The 19,999-nt window shown below is 36.5% G+C and overlaps 1 protein-coding gene across 4 annotated transcripts in view; it reads right to left on the bottom strand.

Moving 5' to 3' along the window:
• Positions 1–19,999, bottom strand: part of QSER1 (glutamine and serine rich 1) — a 79,830-nt gene that overhangs the window by 21,234 nt on the left and 38,597 nt on the right. For all 4 annotated transcript variants that reach the window (XM_027579265.1, XM_027579268.2, XM_027579269.2 and 1 more), the window contains 4 exons: positions 16,267–19,953; positions 2,410–2,735; positions 1,344–1,460; positions 617–750 (listed from right to left, as the gene is read on the bottom strand). In XM_027579265.1, the coding sequence (XP_027435066.1) occupies positions 617–750; positions 1,344–1,460; positions 2,410–2,735; positions 16,267–19,953 (4,264 nt within the window). The remainder of the gene's footprint in view (positions 1–616; positions 751–1,343; positions 1,461–2,409; positions 2,736–16,266; positions 19,954–19,999) is intronic.

Below are 19,999 nucleotides of genomic sequence, written 5' to 3'. Positions count from 1 at the left end.
GATAACCCAGAATCACGATAATTAATATATGATGGTAATTCTATTGTATACTTGCTTAGTAATGTATAGGTTTTACAATTTTTTCTGAAAATTCATTTCAGCTAAAATTTGACACTTCATTATAATTTTCATTTTATGGATTTAAAAAAAGGGGCTTCAAAAATGTTGTGTTACTCTAGGTCACAAAACGCTGGACTCAAAGCTTTTGACTCACCCATTTCCCCCCCCACTACATGAGGGTAACACCAAAAGGACTCTGGGAAAGAAAAAAGTACCCATCCTACCATAGACAATCATGAACTTTATAGCCCCTATCTCATTACTTCAAAAGGAATCACTTATTACAGCGGGCACTGAATTTTCAAACTTGTATATAAGGAAAAAACAAAACAAACCAGGCTCTTTAATTGATGTAATTATTTATATAAAACACTGCCAGGGTGCCTGGCTGGTTTGGTCAGAGGAATGTGTGACTCTTGATCTTGGGGTCGTGCATTCAAGCCCCACATTGGGTATAGAGATTACTAAAAAAAAAAAAAACCTTAAAAAATTACATTGCCAAAAGTAAGTCCTCCGATAATTGCTATATAAATATATTACATACAAAAATAAATACCTGATAGTTTGTGAAGGCTTATTTCTTGGCTTTTTGGAACACACTCTGACATATTCCTTTTTGTTTGTGTTTTCAATGAACTTCACATATATCTTTTTGTATTTACTCTTTGCATCTCCAAAATACCCAAGGTACTAAGGAAAGAAATACTCTGAATTACATTACTTATACATTCTGTACATAACATATTTGTTGGCTTGACTATCACATTGCCATCCTTTAAGTTTTTCAAATGCAGCTCTGGCCAGGCTACTTTTCACCCTCAATAAAAATGACCTCAGGCTTATTCTTAACTGCAAGCCCATACATAGAAGCAATCTCATTTGGCTAATTACCAGATGCTTACTTACTCAATGCTATTAAGTAACTACATTAAGTACAAAAGAATCATTTCTGTAAGTCTTCTGGTAAATCAGGATGTTTGACTGGCAGAATAATTAATATAATAGCCTCTGAGTCCATATGAACTCTTCATAGACTAATAACAATTTTAAAAAAAGTTTACATATTAGTATAAAGTGATTTAATTTTAAAAAGCTGGTATTTACATACTGATTTTATTTTAAAATCAGACTATCAGAGTATCATATATCAAATTTTACGCTATTTTATACCAGAAATGTTCAATATAAATTACATATAAATTTAAATCATTCTGTATTTTCCCCAGGATCTCTATTTTGTCAAAAAAACCAGGAAGACTAACGGAAAGAAGCATTTTACTTACACTATTGGTAGCAGCAAATTCTCTTTGTCCATCTCGAATTTCAGGAACAAATTTCTGTAATAAAGCTTTCTGTACTTTCCAAATAGCTGGGGGTTCTTTTCCTGTTTTTAAAGCCTCCTGTAATATGTAGAATTAATTACATTTGTAAAAACTAACAACAAATTCTAGATTTATAGACTCTTAAGAGCTGAAAGGAAAATTAAAGACCTATCTAGCTAAACTTTTGCTTTTTACCTACCTGAACTTTTGCAACAATTCTTATAAGCTGGCTATTGAGTCTCTGCTAAAATTCTTCCAGAAATATGCATAGTAGCCCATTACCCTTCTGTGTAACTACTGGAAAGTTTTCCTCTAATAATACTGTCATACATTATTGATGCAATTTTATAAGGGTATGTATGTATTAAAAAAGACCAGAAACATACAAGCTAAAATATTAACAATAGTTAATTGTGAATGGAAGGCATATAGATAATTTGAAGGTTATGTTCGTTCCTCATTATACTTTTTAATGCCATTCCTCTCTGCCCCAATTAAAAAATCAAAAGCAAGCAAACAAAACCCCCCAAAATAGGTTTTCTTAAACCTATTTTTTAAAAACAGCTAAAATTTTCCAGTACGAAATTTGACATTCTATGTATGGTTCTACAATTTGCAATTATGAAAATAATTCTATGTTTACGTCATATTCCTGTTATTTTCTTTAAACTGTTAAATTAAAAAATCATTTTCTCCAAACTCCTAATGATACAATGAATGGGGAGCCTTGAAAAAAATTAACATTTCAAAACAGCTCTAATTACTAGTACCTAAATGCAACATAGTGACTAGTCAGAAATACGTAAAACTCAGATATAAGTCAAAATTATTTGACTGTTTTCTTTTTCAAAATATCTGACACCTGCTGGTTTGATTTTATTATTTAACAATTATAACTTAGAATAACTATCAAAATATAACCTTTTGCAATTCAAGCTAGATCATACTATTAAAGTCATTATGAAGGCTTATTACAGGGCACGCCCACTAAACTATGACCTTTAAAACCTAAGAACATTCAAATCACCTTAAAAGTCTCTATGTCTTCTATCTTGACCACAAATTCATCACGCTCTCTGTATTGGCCTTCTCCTCCACTTTCTGTGTTTTCCTCATCTGTAAAACCTTCTATGGCAACAGTGTCCTGTCCTTTTGCAAACTGGTCTGAAGGAAGACCATCAAGTTCGCAGGGTTTTGGGGGTTCTGTAGAATTTATATTTTCCAGGATATTTACTGTAGATGAAGCAGAGGGAGGTTCTTGCTTAACTGCACCCACAGTGGTAGAGGACGGAGTAGCAGTACCAGTAGTATTGGCAGTTGGGCTAGTAGTTGCCACCCGTACGGCTTCTGAAACTAGATCAAGCAAATGCAAATCAGTAAGACAAATATTATTTGCTCTGAGTAAAATCTGAACAGTTTAAAAAGAAAGACTTGATTATTTTTACCATCAAATTGTTTGAAACAATGAATACTACAGTAAGAAATTAAAGAATGGTTGTTAATTTCCAAGAATCAAAGTGATGGAATTACATCTGAGTGACAATCAGACTGAGCCTCCATCAACCTACACTTACCCCTAAGTCCATTCAGCAGCAACAAAAATATTTTAAGTAGAGACACAAAAGTGATGCAAGATAAGAAAGGGTCAGCTGACCAAAGCTGTGAAGAATTCCTAGAAGAAAAGCCGATTTGATGTGGGAAGGGAAAACAACACCCCCAAAATACTTTGAAAAAGCTTTAAGAGCTACAGAAATAAAAAGGATTATAAAATAATATAAAAAATTGTATGCTAACACACAACTTAGATGAAATGGACAAATTCCTAGGAAGATGAAAACCACTGAAAAGGACTCAAGAAGAAAAAGAACATCTGAATAGACCAAGTACAGAGAATAAAAAATTAAAAAGTATCCCACAGGGCGCCTGGGTGGCTCAGTTGTTAAGCGTCTGCCTTGGGCTCAGGTCATGGTCCTGGGGTCCTGGGGTCGAGCTCCACGTCGAGCCCCACATCGGGCTTCCTGCTCCACAGGAAGCCTGCTTCTCCCTCTCCCACTCCCCCTGCTTGTGTTCCCTCTCTTGCTGTGTCTCTGTGTCAAATAAATAAATAAAATCGTTAAAAAAAAAAAAAGTATCCCACAAAGATAAGCACAGGCCCAAATGAGTTCATGAGTAAGACTCTACCAACAGTTATAAATAAGAATGAATACCAATCCATCATAAACTTGAAAAATAGGAAGAAGCACTCACTTTATAGGACTAATATTATTCCAATACCTAAACCAGACAAAAACATCATGAAAAAAACATAGGACCATTATCCCTCATGAATATCTTCAAAAATATGAGCAAATCAACCAGCATATAAAAGGAACTATACATCATGACCAAGTGGGTTTTATCCTAGGAATGCATACCTAAACAGCAATCAATCACCATATTATGAACAAAGGACAAAAACCACAGGATCATCTCATTAGATGCAGAAAAAGCATTTGGCAAAATTCAACATCATGAATTTATTTATTTATTTCTTTTAAGATTTTATTTATTTATTAGAGAGAGAGAATGAGAGAGAGAGAGAGAGAGAGAGCATGAGAGGGGGGAGGGCCAGAGGGAGAAGCAGACTCCCTGCCGAGCAGGGAGCCCGATGTGGGACTCAATCCTGGGACTCCAGGATTATGACCTGAGCTGAAGGCAGTCGCTAAACCAACTGAGCCACCCAGGCGCCCCTCAACATCATGAATTTAAACACTTGTGATAAAAACACTCAACAAGCTAAAGACAGAAGGGAACTTCTTTAACCTGATAAAGGGCATCTACAAAACAACCTGATATCATACTTAATGGTAAAAAAACTAGATGCTTTCCCCTAAGAAAGATGTCTGAAGAAATAAAACAATCTTTATTCATAGATGACATGTCTTGTATACAGAAAAGCCTAAGGAATCTCCTAAAAAACTATTAGAATTAATAAGTAAATTCAGCAAGTTTTCAGGGCATAAGATCAATACATAAAAATCAATTGTATTTTTTTTTAAAGAAGCTCTACACCCAACCTGGCTTGAATTCACAACCCCAAGATCAAGAGTCGCATGTTCTACCTACTGAGCCAGCCAGATGCCCCCAACTGCATTTCTATATACTTGCCTGCAATGAACTATCCACAAATTAATTTAGGAACACAATTCCATTAATAATAGCATCAAAAGGAAGAAAATCTTTTAGAAAAGAAGTGCAAAGCTTACATTCTGAAAACTATACACATTGTTGAAAGAGTTCTAGTGTTCAAAAGCCTGGTTATCCAGGAGGAGAGTAAGATTATTAATAGATTTTGAGAGGCTGAAAACACTGTAATTCCTATTATAACCAGGAAAAGAACAGAAATATTTCATCAAAATAATCAGGGATTGGGAGAGTAGATGAAGATAGGAATGAAACAAGACTATGCATGTATCAATGATTATTAAAACTGAGTGATACATAAATTGGTTTTGTTCATATTTGAAATGTCCATAATAAAAAGCTAAGCAAATATATTTTTAAAAAGAATGTATAACTTTGGAATCAGTAGAGGAAAATTGTATCAATACTGTATAATGCCCTTTTTATGAAGCTTTAAAACAAGCCAAACAAAAGTACAGTGTTCAGGTATAGTATGGCATAGTATAGAATAATATAGTATCTAGATATAGAGGTTATTAGGAGGTACAAATTCCAGTTATAAAATAAGTAACAGAGACGAAAAGTACTGCAGAGGGAATACAGTCAATAATATTGTAACAAAGTCATATGGTGACAGATTGAGAAGTATATGGAGTTGTTGAATCAGTAAGTTGTACCCCAGAAACTAATATAATATTGTATGTCAACTATGCTTAAAAAAAAAAAGTATAGATAGTGCTTAGGGATGTATACACGGGTGGTAAAATTACATAAGAAAAGCAGGGAAGTGATTACTATCTCCAACTCAGAGAGTGGTTAGTTCTAGAGGTTATAAACTGGATTTAATTTACTATTCAATTTATTTTCGTATTTTCTTGTTCTCTAGTGAGTAGCATTTAACGCTATAAACTTTCTTCTTTGTTCTACACTTTTGGCACATCCCATTGGTTTTGAAATGTAAATGTTCCACTGCCCTTTCTAAGTGGTTTATCATTTCAGTTTTGTTTTCCTTTTAAATCCTTGAGTTATTTAGGATAAGTTATTTAGAAGTTTTAAAAATAAAAACTTATTTTTATTTCTTTGTCCCTTTCTTTTATTCTTTCAACTATTATTTTATAAAATTGTTGTATTGTGATCAAGGAATATGGCTTAAGTAATGTCTGCATTTTCACATTTATAGGAATTTTATGTGTTTTTCTTGTATGTTTTGTATTTCCACATGTGAGTTATATTTCACAAGAAAAAATGTTCTGAGGGAAAGAAAACAGATATGGAAAAAGATACCAAAACAATAACAAAATTAGTATGGTAGTATTAAAAACAGAAATGGGAAATTAAATTGGAAAAAGAGATTTTATGAAAAGGAAATTTAACTTAGTAAAATTTTATGTACCTAATCATGTGGGTTCATAACATATCAAGTAAACCGTATTAGAAAAACAATCAAACATAGTTGGAAACTTTAACACACCTTTTTCAGGAATCAACAGATCAAGCAATCTAAAAACAAATAAGGATAGGGAGGATTTTAAAAACTGTTTATTATTAATAATTTCAAACATACATAAAAGTAGAGAATACAAATCCTCAAATACTATAACCCAGCTATAATAACTATGAACATTTGGTATACTTTCATCTGTCCATCAGCCCCTTTTATATTTGCTGGGATAGTTTAAGGCAAATTCTAGACAGGTCATTTACCTCCAACATATACATATACATTTTCTTATATAACCTAATGTCATTTATTACATTAAACAAAAAACACAAAGATACAAAAGGATATGAACAGCATTACCAAATAAAATCTATTAGCACTTGGTATTCATGGAATATCCGTAAAAACTGACCATTTACCAAGCCACTAAAAAAAAAAATTTTTTTTTTTAAAGATTTTATTTATTTATTTGACACACAGAGAGAGAGAGACAGCGAAAGAGGGAACACAAGCAGGGGGAGTGGGAGAGGGAGAAGGAGGCTTCCCACTGAGCGGGGAGCCCGACGCGGGGCTCGATCCCAGGACTTGGGATCATGACCTGAGCTGAAGGCAGAGGCTTAACGACTGAGGCGCCCAGGCGCCCCGCCACTAAAAAATTTTCATAAATTTCCAAAAGCAGGCATTATTTAAGCATTCCCTTGACCAAAATACAGTAGGGTCATAAATTATTAATAAAGGAATACCACTACCACCACCACCAAAAACAGAAACCTACTAGGAAATAGGCAAAATCCTACTTTTTCTTAATAACTCTTGGGCTAAAAAGGAAATCAAAACTGAAATGACAAACCATTTAGAAAGGACGGTGAGAGCATTACAAATTGAAATGAGAGGCATAGAGAAAGCCAGATACAATGAAGTAAACTTACGCTTTAATACTATTCATGAAAAAGTAGGATATATAAAAATAAACTTAAGTATTAAACTCAAGAAGCCTGAGAGAGAACATTAAATTGAACCCAGGGAAGATAGGGAAAAAGAACTGATTAAAGAAATTAAGAAAAATTGAGAAAAAAATGAAAATAGGAGTTAAAAAAGGAAAGTACACTGGTTCTTTAGTATATGTGCTGCCGAAGCGAGCACAGTACACTGGTTCTTTAAAAAGAACCACTAAGTAGACAAACTTTTCACAGAATGGTAAGGAAAAAGATTCAAACATTTGGAGCAAGAAAGAGAACATAACTACAGAAAAAGAGGAGACTAAAAACTTAGAATGCTATGTACAACTTTGTAACAATGGATTAAAAAATTTAAATGAAAGGGATGATTTTACTAGAAAATATACCTTTTTAAAAATTTATCCAGATAGATTAAACTACCTCAGGAAAAAACTGGAAAGTCCCAGATATATTCTTAGAAAGTTCTACTAAATCCCTATTATATGTGGTAAACTTTTTCATAGCTTAGACAAATATAAAAATTTTCCCAATTCAATGTATAAGACCAGCATATTCGTCAATATAAAAGTAAACAAGATTAAGACCAAAAAACAAAAAAACTACAACAAAAAGATTAAGATAAAAATCACTATAAACAATAATCTCATTTATGAATCTAGGTGTAAAAATCTCAAAACAGTAGCAACTTAAATCTTGCAATGGATTAAAATAATTAATCATGACCAAGCAGGGTTCATGGTAGAGTTTTCTTAAAAAGGTTCAACATTAAGAAATCGAATAATAGATTGGGGTGCGTGGGTGGTTCAATCGCTTAAGACAGACTCTTGGTTTTGGCTCAGGTCCTTATCTCTGGGTTGTGAGATCGCACCCCTCGTTGGGCCCTGTGCTCAACGTGGAGTCTGCTTGAGAGTCTCTCTCTCCCTCTCCTCCTGCCCCTCCCCCTGCTTGCACGCAGGTGCTCTCTCTCTTGAAAATAGGTAAATTACAAAATTCAATACCCACTGTTAATTTAGAAATATTTTTTAAGAACCTCAAAACAGGTTCAACATTAGGAAATCAAGTAACAGGATAATGTGGAGAAAAAAGGAGATTTATTAGAGGTTCAAAAAGGCACCTGACAAAATTCAATATCCACTGTTAATTTTTTTAAAAAGTAAAACCTCAAAACAGAAGGAAATTTTCTTAAAGAGTACATAGTACTAGAAACTGACAAGAAATAGATTTCATAGTCAAACACTACATACTCTGTTTAATACCAAGGAGGAGGTCAGAATGCTTGCTCTCATTGCTACTACTAAACAGAGGCTGAGCCAGTAAGTTAAATTACAAGAAAAGAAAAAAAAGAAGAAGAGAGAGAAAGATAAAACTCTCATTATTTTTACAAGCCCCCATAACTATCTACCTAAAAATGCAAGAAATGCAAGTGGAAACACTGTTAAAATAAAAACCCAACAAAAATGCCAAAGCCAAAATGGAGATACAAAAATCAGTAATTGCCATAGACCACCATCAGTAACCAATAAGAAGACAATATGGAGAAAACTGTAGTTAAAAAACTGCAGAAACTATAATATCTATGTAGAGAAAAACGACACAATATGAAATATATAAGATCTGAATAAGTAGAAAAACAATATATTCTATAAGTGAATGAGAAGACAGTACTGTAAAGATAGATTTTCCCTTAAAATTAATTTATGAATTAAATGTAACCACAATAAAAATACCAAAACATTGAAGAGACTCCTCCTTGCCCATTACAGGATAACTTGAGCATCAGAAATCATGACTGTAAATTGATAAAACAATGAATTTTTTTTTAAAGATTTTATTTATTTATTTGACAGAGAGAGACACAGCAAGAGAGGGAACACAAGCAGGGGGAGTGGGAGAGGGAGAAGCAGGCCTCCCGGCGAGCAGGGAGCCCGACGCGGGGCTCGATCCCAGGATTCTGGGATCATGACCTGAGCCGAAGGCAGACACTTAACGACTGAGGCACCCAAGCGCCCCAAAACAACGAATTTTTAAAAAAAGTCATGGCGGGCGCCTGGGTGGCTCAGTTGGTTAAACGACTGCCTTCGGCTCAGGTCATGATCCTGGAGTCCCGGGATCGAGTCCCGCATCGGGCTCCCTGCTCAGCGGGGAGTCTGCTTCTCCCTCTGACCCTCTTCCCTCTCATGCTCTCTATCTCTCATTCTCTCTCTCTCAAATAAATAAATAAAATCTTTAAAAAAATAAAAAATAAAAAAGTCATGGCTTCTGGTGCCAAGCAAGATGAAGTAAGCTCACTAGAGCCTATTATTACCCATGTATTACAAATAAACACTCTGAAGAAAATATAAAATGCAACTATCTGAAGACACTGAAAAGTTAAAAAAGCAGGTAGATTGGAGAGGTAAGTGCAAATTTAAATAACAATCTTTATATGGAGATGTTTCTTATTTCTTTCCTCTCTTATCACCTAGCACTGACCAGAAGGAGACCCCGATGCAGAACTGCACAGGGCACAGACAACAAAAACTCCAAGAAAATCTGTTTTTCTAGAAAGAAGAGTAAAGAGAAGAGCCCCATGCAAGGTGAAGAATGTGGGGGGCAAATGCCTTTTCTTTTTTCTCTTTTCTCTCTCCCAGCCCTGCCCCAAGGGCAACCCAAGCCACAAAGCTGCAATGCTGCGGTGGCGAACCAGACATCTTCAACTGTGACAGAATGCCTGTCTTTTGGGCATTCCACAGGAACCTGGCAACAGGGCCACTATGGCATGAAGAGTGCAGGGAATGTTACAGGACATATATAATTATATATATAGTTACATAGTCAACTATATCTCAGTAAAGCTGGGGGAGGAAGTCTAGGGGGATTCCCTATTTTCTGTCTTCTACTGCTATATTGCCTTAGGCCCCAGTTGCAGATAATTGTGTCAAAGCACCAGCAGCTAAAACTCCAAGAAAAATTCCAGCTTTCTAGCCAAATGCCTAAGGAAAGGGAACCCAGGGAGCTGGGTAGTATGGGAAATTCCCAGGGAGGAAACAGCTGGAGAATGGTATCCGCTAATTCTGTGTATGAACACATACAAATTCCAGTTTCATGCTTAAACTGCACTTAATGCAGAGTAGATCCAAACTAGCATAATGAAGCCTTCAAGATCTAAACTATAACAAAGGCTACCCTTCATCCAAGTTCTGGACTAAGCACTGAGATAAATCCAAAGCAGCAGACCAAAGACTGAAAACTGAACCAACAACGGAATCACCACTCAAAGATGAGACAGAATTTGTAGTCTGACTGCCTGCTAAAACAATACAAATCAACATTCTCCAGAGGATTTTAATAGAACCCAGAGTCTCACAGTATAGTACTCAAAATGTCCAAGATACAACCCAAAATTGCTAAATATATGAAGAACCAGAAAAATGTGACCAATTCTCAAAGGGAAACTAGATGCCACTCTTAACATGAGTCTGATGTTGGAATCACCAAAGTCTTGAAAGCAGCTATTATAACCATGTTCCATGAAGTAAGGTAGACATACTTTTATTTTTTTTATTTTTACTTTTTAAAAAGATTTTTATTTATTTATTTGACAGAGAGAGACAGTGAGAGAGGGAACACAAGCAGGGGGAATGGGAGAGGGAGAAGCAGGCCTCCCGCTGAGCAGGGAGCCTGATGCAGGGCTTGATCCCGGGACCCTGGGATCATGACCTGAGCCGAAGGCAGATGCCCCCCACCCAGGGGCCCCAGTAGACATACTTTTAAAATGAATGGAAGTATGTAAATTCTCAGTAGAGAAAGAGAAACTAGAAAAAAGAACCAAAGACAAATTTTATAATTGAAAACATATCTGAAATAAAAAATTCACTGGATGGGACCAGTAACAGAATTGAGAAGGCTGAAAAATCAATGAACTTTAACATAAGGCCAGTAAGAATTATACATCTGAAGAACAGGGGGGAAAAGATTGGAAAAAAAATGAACAGAGCCTCAGGAACAGTATCAAAAAGTTTACATTTGTGTCACTGGAGTCCCATAAGAAGAGAAAGATTGGTACAGAAAAAATAATGTCCCCCAACTTCTCAAATTTGATAAAAGACATACATTTTACAGATTCAAGAAACTCTGTGAACTCCAAACAGGATAAGCCCTATGCAGATAAACAATTACACTGCTGAAAACCAAAGAAAAAGAAAAAGCCTTGGACAAGGAAAAGTTTTTCAGGCTGATGGGAAATGATGTCAGAGGGACACCTGGAACTTCAGGAATAAAGGAACTGCAACAGAAATTACAGATACCTAGGTAAATATAATAGGCTTTTTTCCTTCTTGTAAATTACTGAGAGCATATTTGACTGTTTTTCTTTTTTTTTTTTTTTTTAAGATTTTATTTTTTGAGAGAGAGAGACAGCGAGAGAGGGAACACAAGCAGGGGGAGTGGGAGAGGGAGAAGCAGGCTTCCCGTTGAGCAGGGAGCCTGATGCGGGGCTCGATCCTAGGACCCCGGGATCATGACCTGAGCCAAAGGCAGACACGTTTAACGACTGAGCCACCCAGGTGGCCTGGAAAGTATATTTGACTGTTGAAAGCAAAAATTACGGGCGCCTGGGTGGCTCAGTTGGTTAAGCGACTGCCTTCGGCTTGGGTCATGATCCTGGGGTCCTGGGATCGAGTCCCACATCGGGCTCCCAGCTCAGCGGGGAGCCTGCTTCTCCCTCTGACCCTTTCTTCTCTCATGCTGTTTCTCTCCGCTCGCTCTCTAATAAATAAATAAAATCTTTAAAAAAAATTACTCCTTTATTAGGGGTTTCAATATATGTAGATAGATGTAATATATATAGGACAAAATATGTGTAACGTAAGGGCAAGGGTAACATAAAGGGACCTGTATGGTTGTTAGGCTATGACATTTTATTTAAAATCATAAAAATATTAATTCTAAGTGGATGGTAATCACTAGGCCAACCACTAGAAGCATAATACAAAAAGATACAGCCAGAAAAAGCAGAGATAAATTTAAAAATGAAATACTAAAAGTTCAAATAATGTGTTTTAGAAAGACAGGAAAGAGGAAACAAAAAAAGGAGAAAACCAGAAAACAATAAAATGGAAGATCTAGCTATATCAATAATTACATTAAATGTAGTCAACACCAGCAGAATATACATTCTTTTAAAGTACATATGGAACATTAATCAGTATCAAGCATATTCTGGGCCATAAGGCTAACCTTAACAAATTTAAGAGAACTGAAATTACACAAAGTAGAAATCAATAAAGGAAAGGTATCTCAAAAATACCCAACTATTTGAAAATTAAATAACTCATGGATCAAAGAGGAAGCATCAAAGAGTATTGAAAGAAAATAAAAATAATAATAAAAATAAAATTTGTGGGACACAGCTAATGCAGGGTTTAGAGAGAGGTTTATAACATTAAATGCTTATAGCAGAAAAGAGGGGTCTCAAATTAACAAGTTGGGCTTCTACCACAAGAAACCAGAAAAAATGAGCATAATAAACCTAAATCAAGCAGGAAAAAGGAAATAATGAGAACAGCAAAAATCAATGAAATTGCCAACAAAGGAGAAAAAGAATCAATAAAATCAATACACTTCTATCCCAGACCACAAGAAAGAGAGAAGACACAAATCACCAACATCAGGAAATGCTACCAACAACTCTATACCCATAAATTTGACAACTCAGATAAAATAGACCAATTCCTTCAAAGATACAAACTACCAAACACAGTCAAGAATAAACAGACAAGGTGAATAGTTCCATATCAAAGAAACTGAATTCATAGCAAAAAACTTTCTGACAAAGAAAACTCCAGGTCCAGATGGTTTCACTAACAAATTCAATCAAACATTTGTGGAAGAAATAGTACTACCCAATCTCTTGCAGAAAAGAGAAAAGAAGGGGGCAGTCCCCAATTCATTTATGAGGTCAGCAATAACCAGACACCAAAATCTGACAAAGCCATTACAAAAGGAAAACTACAGGCCAATATCCACTGCAAAGATGGATGCAAAAAATTTAGAGAACTGAATTCATCAACATATAAAAAAGAATAATATATCACAGTTGTTGGGGTTTATCCTGGGAATGCAAGGCCATGAATATATTTGAAAATCAGTCAATGTAATTCACCATATTGAAAGACTAACTAAGAAAACTACACAATCATTTCAACAGATGAAGAAAAATCATTTGGCAAAATTCAACCTCTATTCATTATAAAAACCGTTAGCAAATTAGGAAATGTAAAGAATTTCTTTAATGTGGTAAGAAATCTACAAAAACCCTACCACCAGTTAACATCATACTCAATGGCAAAAGGTTGATTTCTTTCCTCCAAAGATCAAGAACATGTTCAGGATGTCGACACCCAACACTTTCATTAAACACTGTATAGGAATGTTATTCCTGTGTGTTAAGGCAGGAATGAAAAAGATATAAGATTGGTAAAGAAAAAATAAAACTATCCTTATTTGCGGATGATATAATTTCCTACATTAAAAAATCCTAAGGAATCTTAAAAAAGCCCCCTGGAATAAATAAATTGCATACATTTAAAGGATTTAAGATCAACATATTTAAAAAATCGTCTGTATTTTTATAATCTACCAATAAATAATTGGAATTTGAAAACTCTCAAAAGTATCATTTAGAATAAATAGCGCCAAAAATATTTAGGATATATATCTCTAACTATAGATCATATGCAAGATCTATTTGCCCTAAACTATAAAAGACTAGTCAAAGTCATGAATTGTTAAAACTCAGTACATTGTTAACAGTTCAGATTTCCTCAAATTGCTTGCTATATATTCAAGGAAGTCAGTCATAATTCCAGTGGGATTTTTTTTCTTTTCTGGTAAATACTTAGCACTGATTTGAAAATTTATATGGAAAAGGAAATCAATTAGAATAGGCAAAACAATTTTGAAAAAGAACAAATTTGGAGGACTCACGACTACCCTTTTGTAAGACTTACTGTAAAGCTACAGCAATCAAAACAGTGTGGTATTTCTTAAAGCATAAACACACAGATCAATGTAAAGAATTGAGAGTCTAAAACCAGATTCATACAAATATGGTCAACTGATTTTTGACAAAGATGCAAAGGCAAAAAAGGAGAAAGGACTCTTTTCAACAAATGGTGCTGGAAAAGCTGGACTTCTTTATGCCAAAAAATTAACTTCAACCCATACCTCACCTTACACAAAAATAAAATCAAAATGGATCAGACCTGGGGGGCCTGGCTGGCTCAGTCAGTAGAGCATGCTACTCTTGATCTTGGGGTTGTGAGTTCGAGCCCCATGTTGGGTGCAGAGCTTACCTTAAAAAGTGGGGGGTGGAGATCATAGACCTAAATGTAAAATGCAAAAGTTAAAAACTTCTAGAGGAAAACAGAACATTTTTGTGACCATAGGTTAGGCAAAGATTTCTTAGGACACAAGCACAAATCATAAAAGGAAAAGGGATAAATTAGACCTCATTGCAAAGTAAATTTAAATTTGTCTTTCAGAGATATTTGAGGGCTGTGGGAATTCAGAGGCTGTAAGCACAAATTCTGCTGGAGTAACTTCCACAGAGTGATTCTGAAGATAGTCTTCATAGATAACAAAGTGTCTGCTGGGCTGAAAAAAATGGAGGGGCCATTCTAGCTAGAGAAAAACTTGTCCAAAGATGATTGTGAAAGGGGCTTACAGGTGCCAGGAACAATGAGAAATTCAGTCATTATAGAAGAGGAAAAGAGGAAAGAGTGGAACCAGAAAGTAAAATATGGAAAGGGAGAATTTTTACATACTATATTAATGTTTTTCCCCGGAAGCACTAAGAAGTATTTTACTGGTGTGAGGGATTCTTTTTTTTTTTTTTTAAAGATTTTATTTATTTATTTGAGAGAGAGAGAGAATGAGAGATAGAAAGCACGAGAGGGAAGAGGGTCAGAGGGAGAACAGACTCCCTGCTGAGCAGGGAGCCCGATGCGGGACTCGATCCCAGGACTCCAGGATCATGACCTGAGCCGAAGGCAGTCGCTTAACCAACTGAGCCACCCAGGTGCCCTGGTGTGAGGGATTCTAATGAGAAGCAAGAGACGAGTTCTTCCACAGAGGCAGTGGGGATGGTAGCAAGAGAACTTCGAAGACCTAATAGTAAGAACTGGGTTGACGGTGATGATTTGAACTACAAATGAAGCAGTAACACTTGTCTGGAAGAAACCAGTCTTAGATTCTTATTTTAGACAGAAATTACAAAAGCTTTGTTCTACAAATGGAAAGAGGGAATAATGATTGCAAAGCGCCTTGAATTGGGGAAAAAGGAGTATAAAACTTTACTAGGATTAGCCACATCCATAATGTCTTTGACTCTAACATTGACTTTCCATTATACTAATTTCCCTGTACAAGAAAATGAGAATTTTTTAGAAATGTATTAGCAAATATTTGGGGGATACCAAGTGTCTTGAGTCCAGAGAGAAGCTAGGAAGTACATCACAAAACAAGGTTTAACTTTGTAAGCACCACTTTACTTATACAAAAGAGGTAGGCAGGAATATAGGCTCTACAACCAGACAAACCTGAGTGCAGACTCCAGCTCTCTCACTTACTAGTTGTAGGGACCTGCACAATTTATTTACTCTTGGCTCTACCATCTATATATTGGAGATAACAGTGCATATCTCACAACATTGCTACTAGGTCCTAGTACAGAGGTGGTGGCTATTTTATTGTTATAAGTGTTTTCCCTTACCATGTTCCTTAAAACAGTTGACATGAGGCAGTGCTTCTTAAAACAGTTCCTCCAAATGTTCCCTTAACTACAGAGTAAAGTGAAACACACCCAAAGATTTGGAGACATAGTCTGGAGCCTACACAAAATTTTTAAATTTTATCTTAATTATATTCATGTGCATGCTACACATAATATAACCATGTTTAATAGTAAAATATTCATCTTCAGGTAAAACTGACATACCAAGAAAATATGTCAGTTTATACTACAACAGGGCCCCCAATACAATGCCTCATATCCATAAAGCCACCTCAAGATGTCTCAGTTTAGAGAAGTCTGGATAGAAACTATGTAAATTATGTGTCATGTGGTAGAAAGTAAAAAAAACCAGAAGTTTTCAACCTAAACCCCAAAACTTTCCTACAGGGAAGGAGCATTAAAAAAAAAATAGGTATCTAAAATACCCACTATACATTTGTCCTGAAAATTTATCCAGACCTGCTTCAAGTTAAGAAAGCTTCAAACCCAGTCTGTTAGCATAAAAATAGTGGAAAGCCCTAATTATGAATCTAAACTTGAAAACTTTACCTGTTTTCTTCTTTTTATCAGAAGTAGCATCCAATGTATTTAAGGTAGTAGAGGCGCTTTTATAAATATCATGACTGCACACTCCAGAATCTTCTTCATCAGAAGAAAATGAAGATAAATGGTCCAAGTTTTTAAGTTCATTATCGACTTTTTCTGATGGACTGTTGCTCCCAGTTTCAGACACTATTGGTGTGGGTGTCGTAGAAGAAGTCTTTGGAAGCGGTGGGGGACAAAGTGTACGAACAGTCTGGGTCCCTGGTCGTCTAGTCCTGTTGGGCATTCGGACGGCAAGAGTGGAAAATTGCTGCTTGGGACCGGATTTCAGAAAATCTAAGAAAGAGGCAATAAATCCTGTTTTGACTTCTGGCTGTTTTTCCTCTACTTCTTTGATCTTCTGTCTCATTTTTTCTTGGTGCTGATAACCATCGTGGCAGCTTTCTGAGGAAGGAGGGGTGTATGGCAAATACACATCTGTTCCCCTTGGATTCTGGCGTTTGCCCTGGGCAGTTCTTTTCGACTGTTTCTGATTACTGTTGTCTTCCTCTTTCATTTGCCCCTTCCCGGGTTTTTTCTTCTGCAGGTTAAAATGCATTAAATCTTGGTTTTCCTCTTCAATCTTGACACCAACGGCCTCCCCAGGTTGGGCCATGGCCAACAGTGCAAGTGCACTTCTAGATGGGTTCACCGACACACTGCTGTCATCACCCCCTAAGGTGAGCTCACTCTCCGATGCAGCACTCTCTCCACTTATACTTCTACTAGAAATAAACTCCTGGCTTCTGTTATTATTTAACGTATTATCAATAGGAACTTCACTATCCTCTTCCGATTCATGATTGGTAGCAGACTGTTTCTTGAATGAGCCAGAACTTTGCTCCTGGGCTTCATGACTTGGTCCAACCACTGGTGAAATTACTTTAGATGCTTTATTTTGACCAGTTTCAATATGCTGTTGATCAAGAGTTATTTTTGACTGGAGGGTAGGTACTGGTGAAAGGTTTACAGTGACTTGATTTCCATTTAAGGAAATATCATTTATATTCTGTGGCTTTCCTACTGCAGTTGTTATGGAGTTAAAATCTGAAGTCACATGCCCAACATCTAATGACTGTTGAAAATGAGATTTAGAATCACCATCTTCAACTGCTGTAATGGTTTCATTTGAAGTTGACTTGGAAAAATCAGAAGGAGTAACCCCACAAGCTGCTGCTGTAGCTGCTAAGATATCATCTACATTTGACAAAATATTTCTCTCATCACTGAGAAGCATTGCCTCTGGGAAACATATTGATCCAAGAGAAACAAAATGATTCTTTGAATCATGTTGATTTGTTTCACTAAAATGGCCCTTTGTTGTTAGATGTTGTTGTAATGGTTTTGAAGACTCAGAGAGGTCCATTTTTATGATTTCAGAAGTTTGAGGATGGAGTTGCTGCTGAGAATGATCACCATTGCTCTGAATAATATGACCATCCATTTGAAGGAAAGGATGTACTATTTGTTGAGGACTTTGAACACGCTGTACTTGTAAAGATGCCTTTACTTGTCCTAAACCTGCCTGCAGTATTGACTGCTGAAGAATTTGTAGATCACAGGTAGAATCTAAAAGAACCTGTGTATTAGGAAGAGATGCCTGATGGCCATGCCCTAAAGAATGATTTGGAATTTGAATCTGAGATGAAGCATTGATTATTTGATCATGCTGCTCCTGGACCTTGGCTTCATGTACCTTGTGTATAAGAGCATGCTGCTGGGTGAGGTCTTTAGCATTCAATCTTATTTGTGGTGTTTGCATTAAATTAGTTGCCTTCTTAATATCAAGGGCTGCTGCACTGACTTGGCCAATTTGTTGGGTAAGTTGTGTCACTGAACCAACCATGCTTTCTTCTTTTTTTGACCCTTGTAGGGCAATCCCAACAACCTGATCCTCAAGACGAGAATTACTTCTGATCACACTCTGAGAATATCTGTCCTCTGCCTTTGACACCTTATAAGCTGATTCTTGAACATTAATTTCTCCATCAGATAGCCTTTGGGTTGATGACTCAAGAGATACTTGTGGCTGTAATACCTGTAACTCCTGCATTGGAAAATCCTCTTCTTGCTTTGAAGATGTATACACATTTGAGTCAAGTTTTCTTTCAGCATAAGACTTTGGATCAGGGGAAGGTATGTTGTTCTGTAATGTCTGACAGTGGGTAGAGGATGCAAAAGATGATGACTGGACAGCAGGCAAAAACTTTTGGGACTGGGGAGATGATGACCCTTGAGTCTGAGCATTTTGGGAAGAATGCATAGAAATATAATTCTGGTTTGGACTAGAATCTGACAAATTCTGAGCCCGAGAGGCGGAAGAGTAAGAAAGAGAAGGGGCTGTTAATGTTAGGGACTGCCCTGAAGCATAGCTTTCTGAGGGACTAACAACTGACAATACTTGTGACTGAGATGAATAACTAACCTGTGTCTGGCTAACTGGTGATAAACCCTGAGAATGGCTAGATGAATAACTCTGAGACTGACTAACTGAAGATAGATCTCTCGTTTGAGCAGGGTAGTTCTCATTTGTAACTGAAGATAATACTTCCTGTTGATTAGAGGAATAATTAAGGGTCTGATTTTCAGAAGTTATAGTCTGAGATGATCCAGAAAAAGTCAATGTTTTATATAAGGATGGCAACTTCTCGACTTTGTTGGACCTATACACTTGTGAATGAACAATAGATGGCACATTATGTGGCTGTCCTAAACCGTAATTCTGGGACTGACTGACTGATAAAAGGCTTGGTAGCTGCGCTGTAGAATAAATCTGTGCTTGGCCCGATATTACAGAACTCGGATTATGTAAAGGTTTGGAATAGCTTAATGTTTGCACGGGAGGAATTATACTTTGAGGTTTGGGGGTCTTAGTTGACGTTAGTGGTTGTTTCGTAGAACAGCTTTTTACTTTTGTGGTAGAAGGAGGAAACCCTGATGATGGAATTGCAGATGAGTAAGACTGAGCAAGATCCACTGACACCTGGGAGGTCTTCTGTTGTAATCCTCCATTGCTCACCTGAGTAGAATCTCCGATTGGGCTACAGGATAAAGATGACTGCCTGCTTGTTTCCTGAAAATTAACTACACTTGCATTTGATAGATAGCTATGTAAGGAATGCTGTGAACCAGTCAGTTGTGCCTGAATAGACTGGGTACCTGAAGGCCGCTGATGGTGTTTAATAACACTACATTCTCGAAGAAGAGCTCTTTCAATGGAAGCAGTAGAACTAGTAAAGAGAGTTGAACTGTAGGCTTGAGGAGTTTGCTGGGCTCCCCCAAGTGCTGAAGGCAATAAACTAAATTGAGGTTGTAAAAGATGCGGTGCAGACTCTTGAGCTGAGCGGTATGTTGAAGACTGAGGTGGTATGCTGTTACTTAATGCAGAATTGCCCAGGCGCTCAAATGCCAAAGCAGTTGGAACAGTTCCCTGGGAAGTCTTGATTTGTAGCAAAGGGTCATGAGGATTTAAAATTCCATTTGATGTAGTGTTAAAAGATGAATCCTGAAGCACCAAAGGTGAGGTGGTAGCAAAGTTTCTATTGCTGAAGGTGGTGGGATGCTGATAAGCAGAGAGGGCAGAGGGTGGAAGTGTTCCAGTGGTTGGCAAAGGTCCAGTAACAAACAGCTCAGTTGCTGCTGAGGAATGCATACCTAGGAAGAGAAAACAAAAAAATTTATGCAATTACAGCACAAATAC

This window comes from Zalophus californianus, chromosome 11, assembly GCF_009762305.2.
Source record: "Zalophus californianus isolate mZalCal1 chromosome 11, mZalCal1.pri.v2, whole genome shotgun sequence".
NCBI lineage: Eukaryota > Metazoa > Chordata > Mammalia > Carnivora > Otariidae > Zalophus > Zalophus californianus.
The sequence above is the reverse complement of the archived record's forward strand: the minus strand, read 5'-3'. Positions and strand labels throughout refer to the sequence as shown.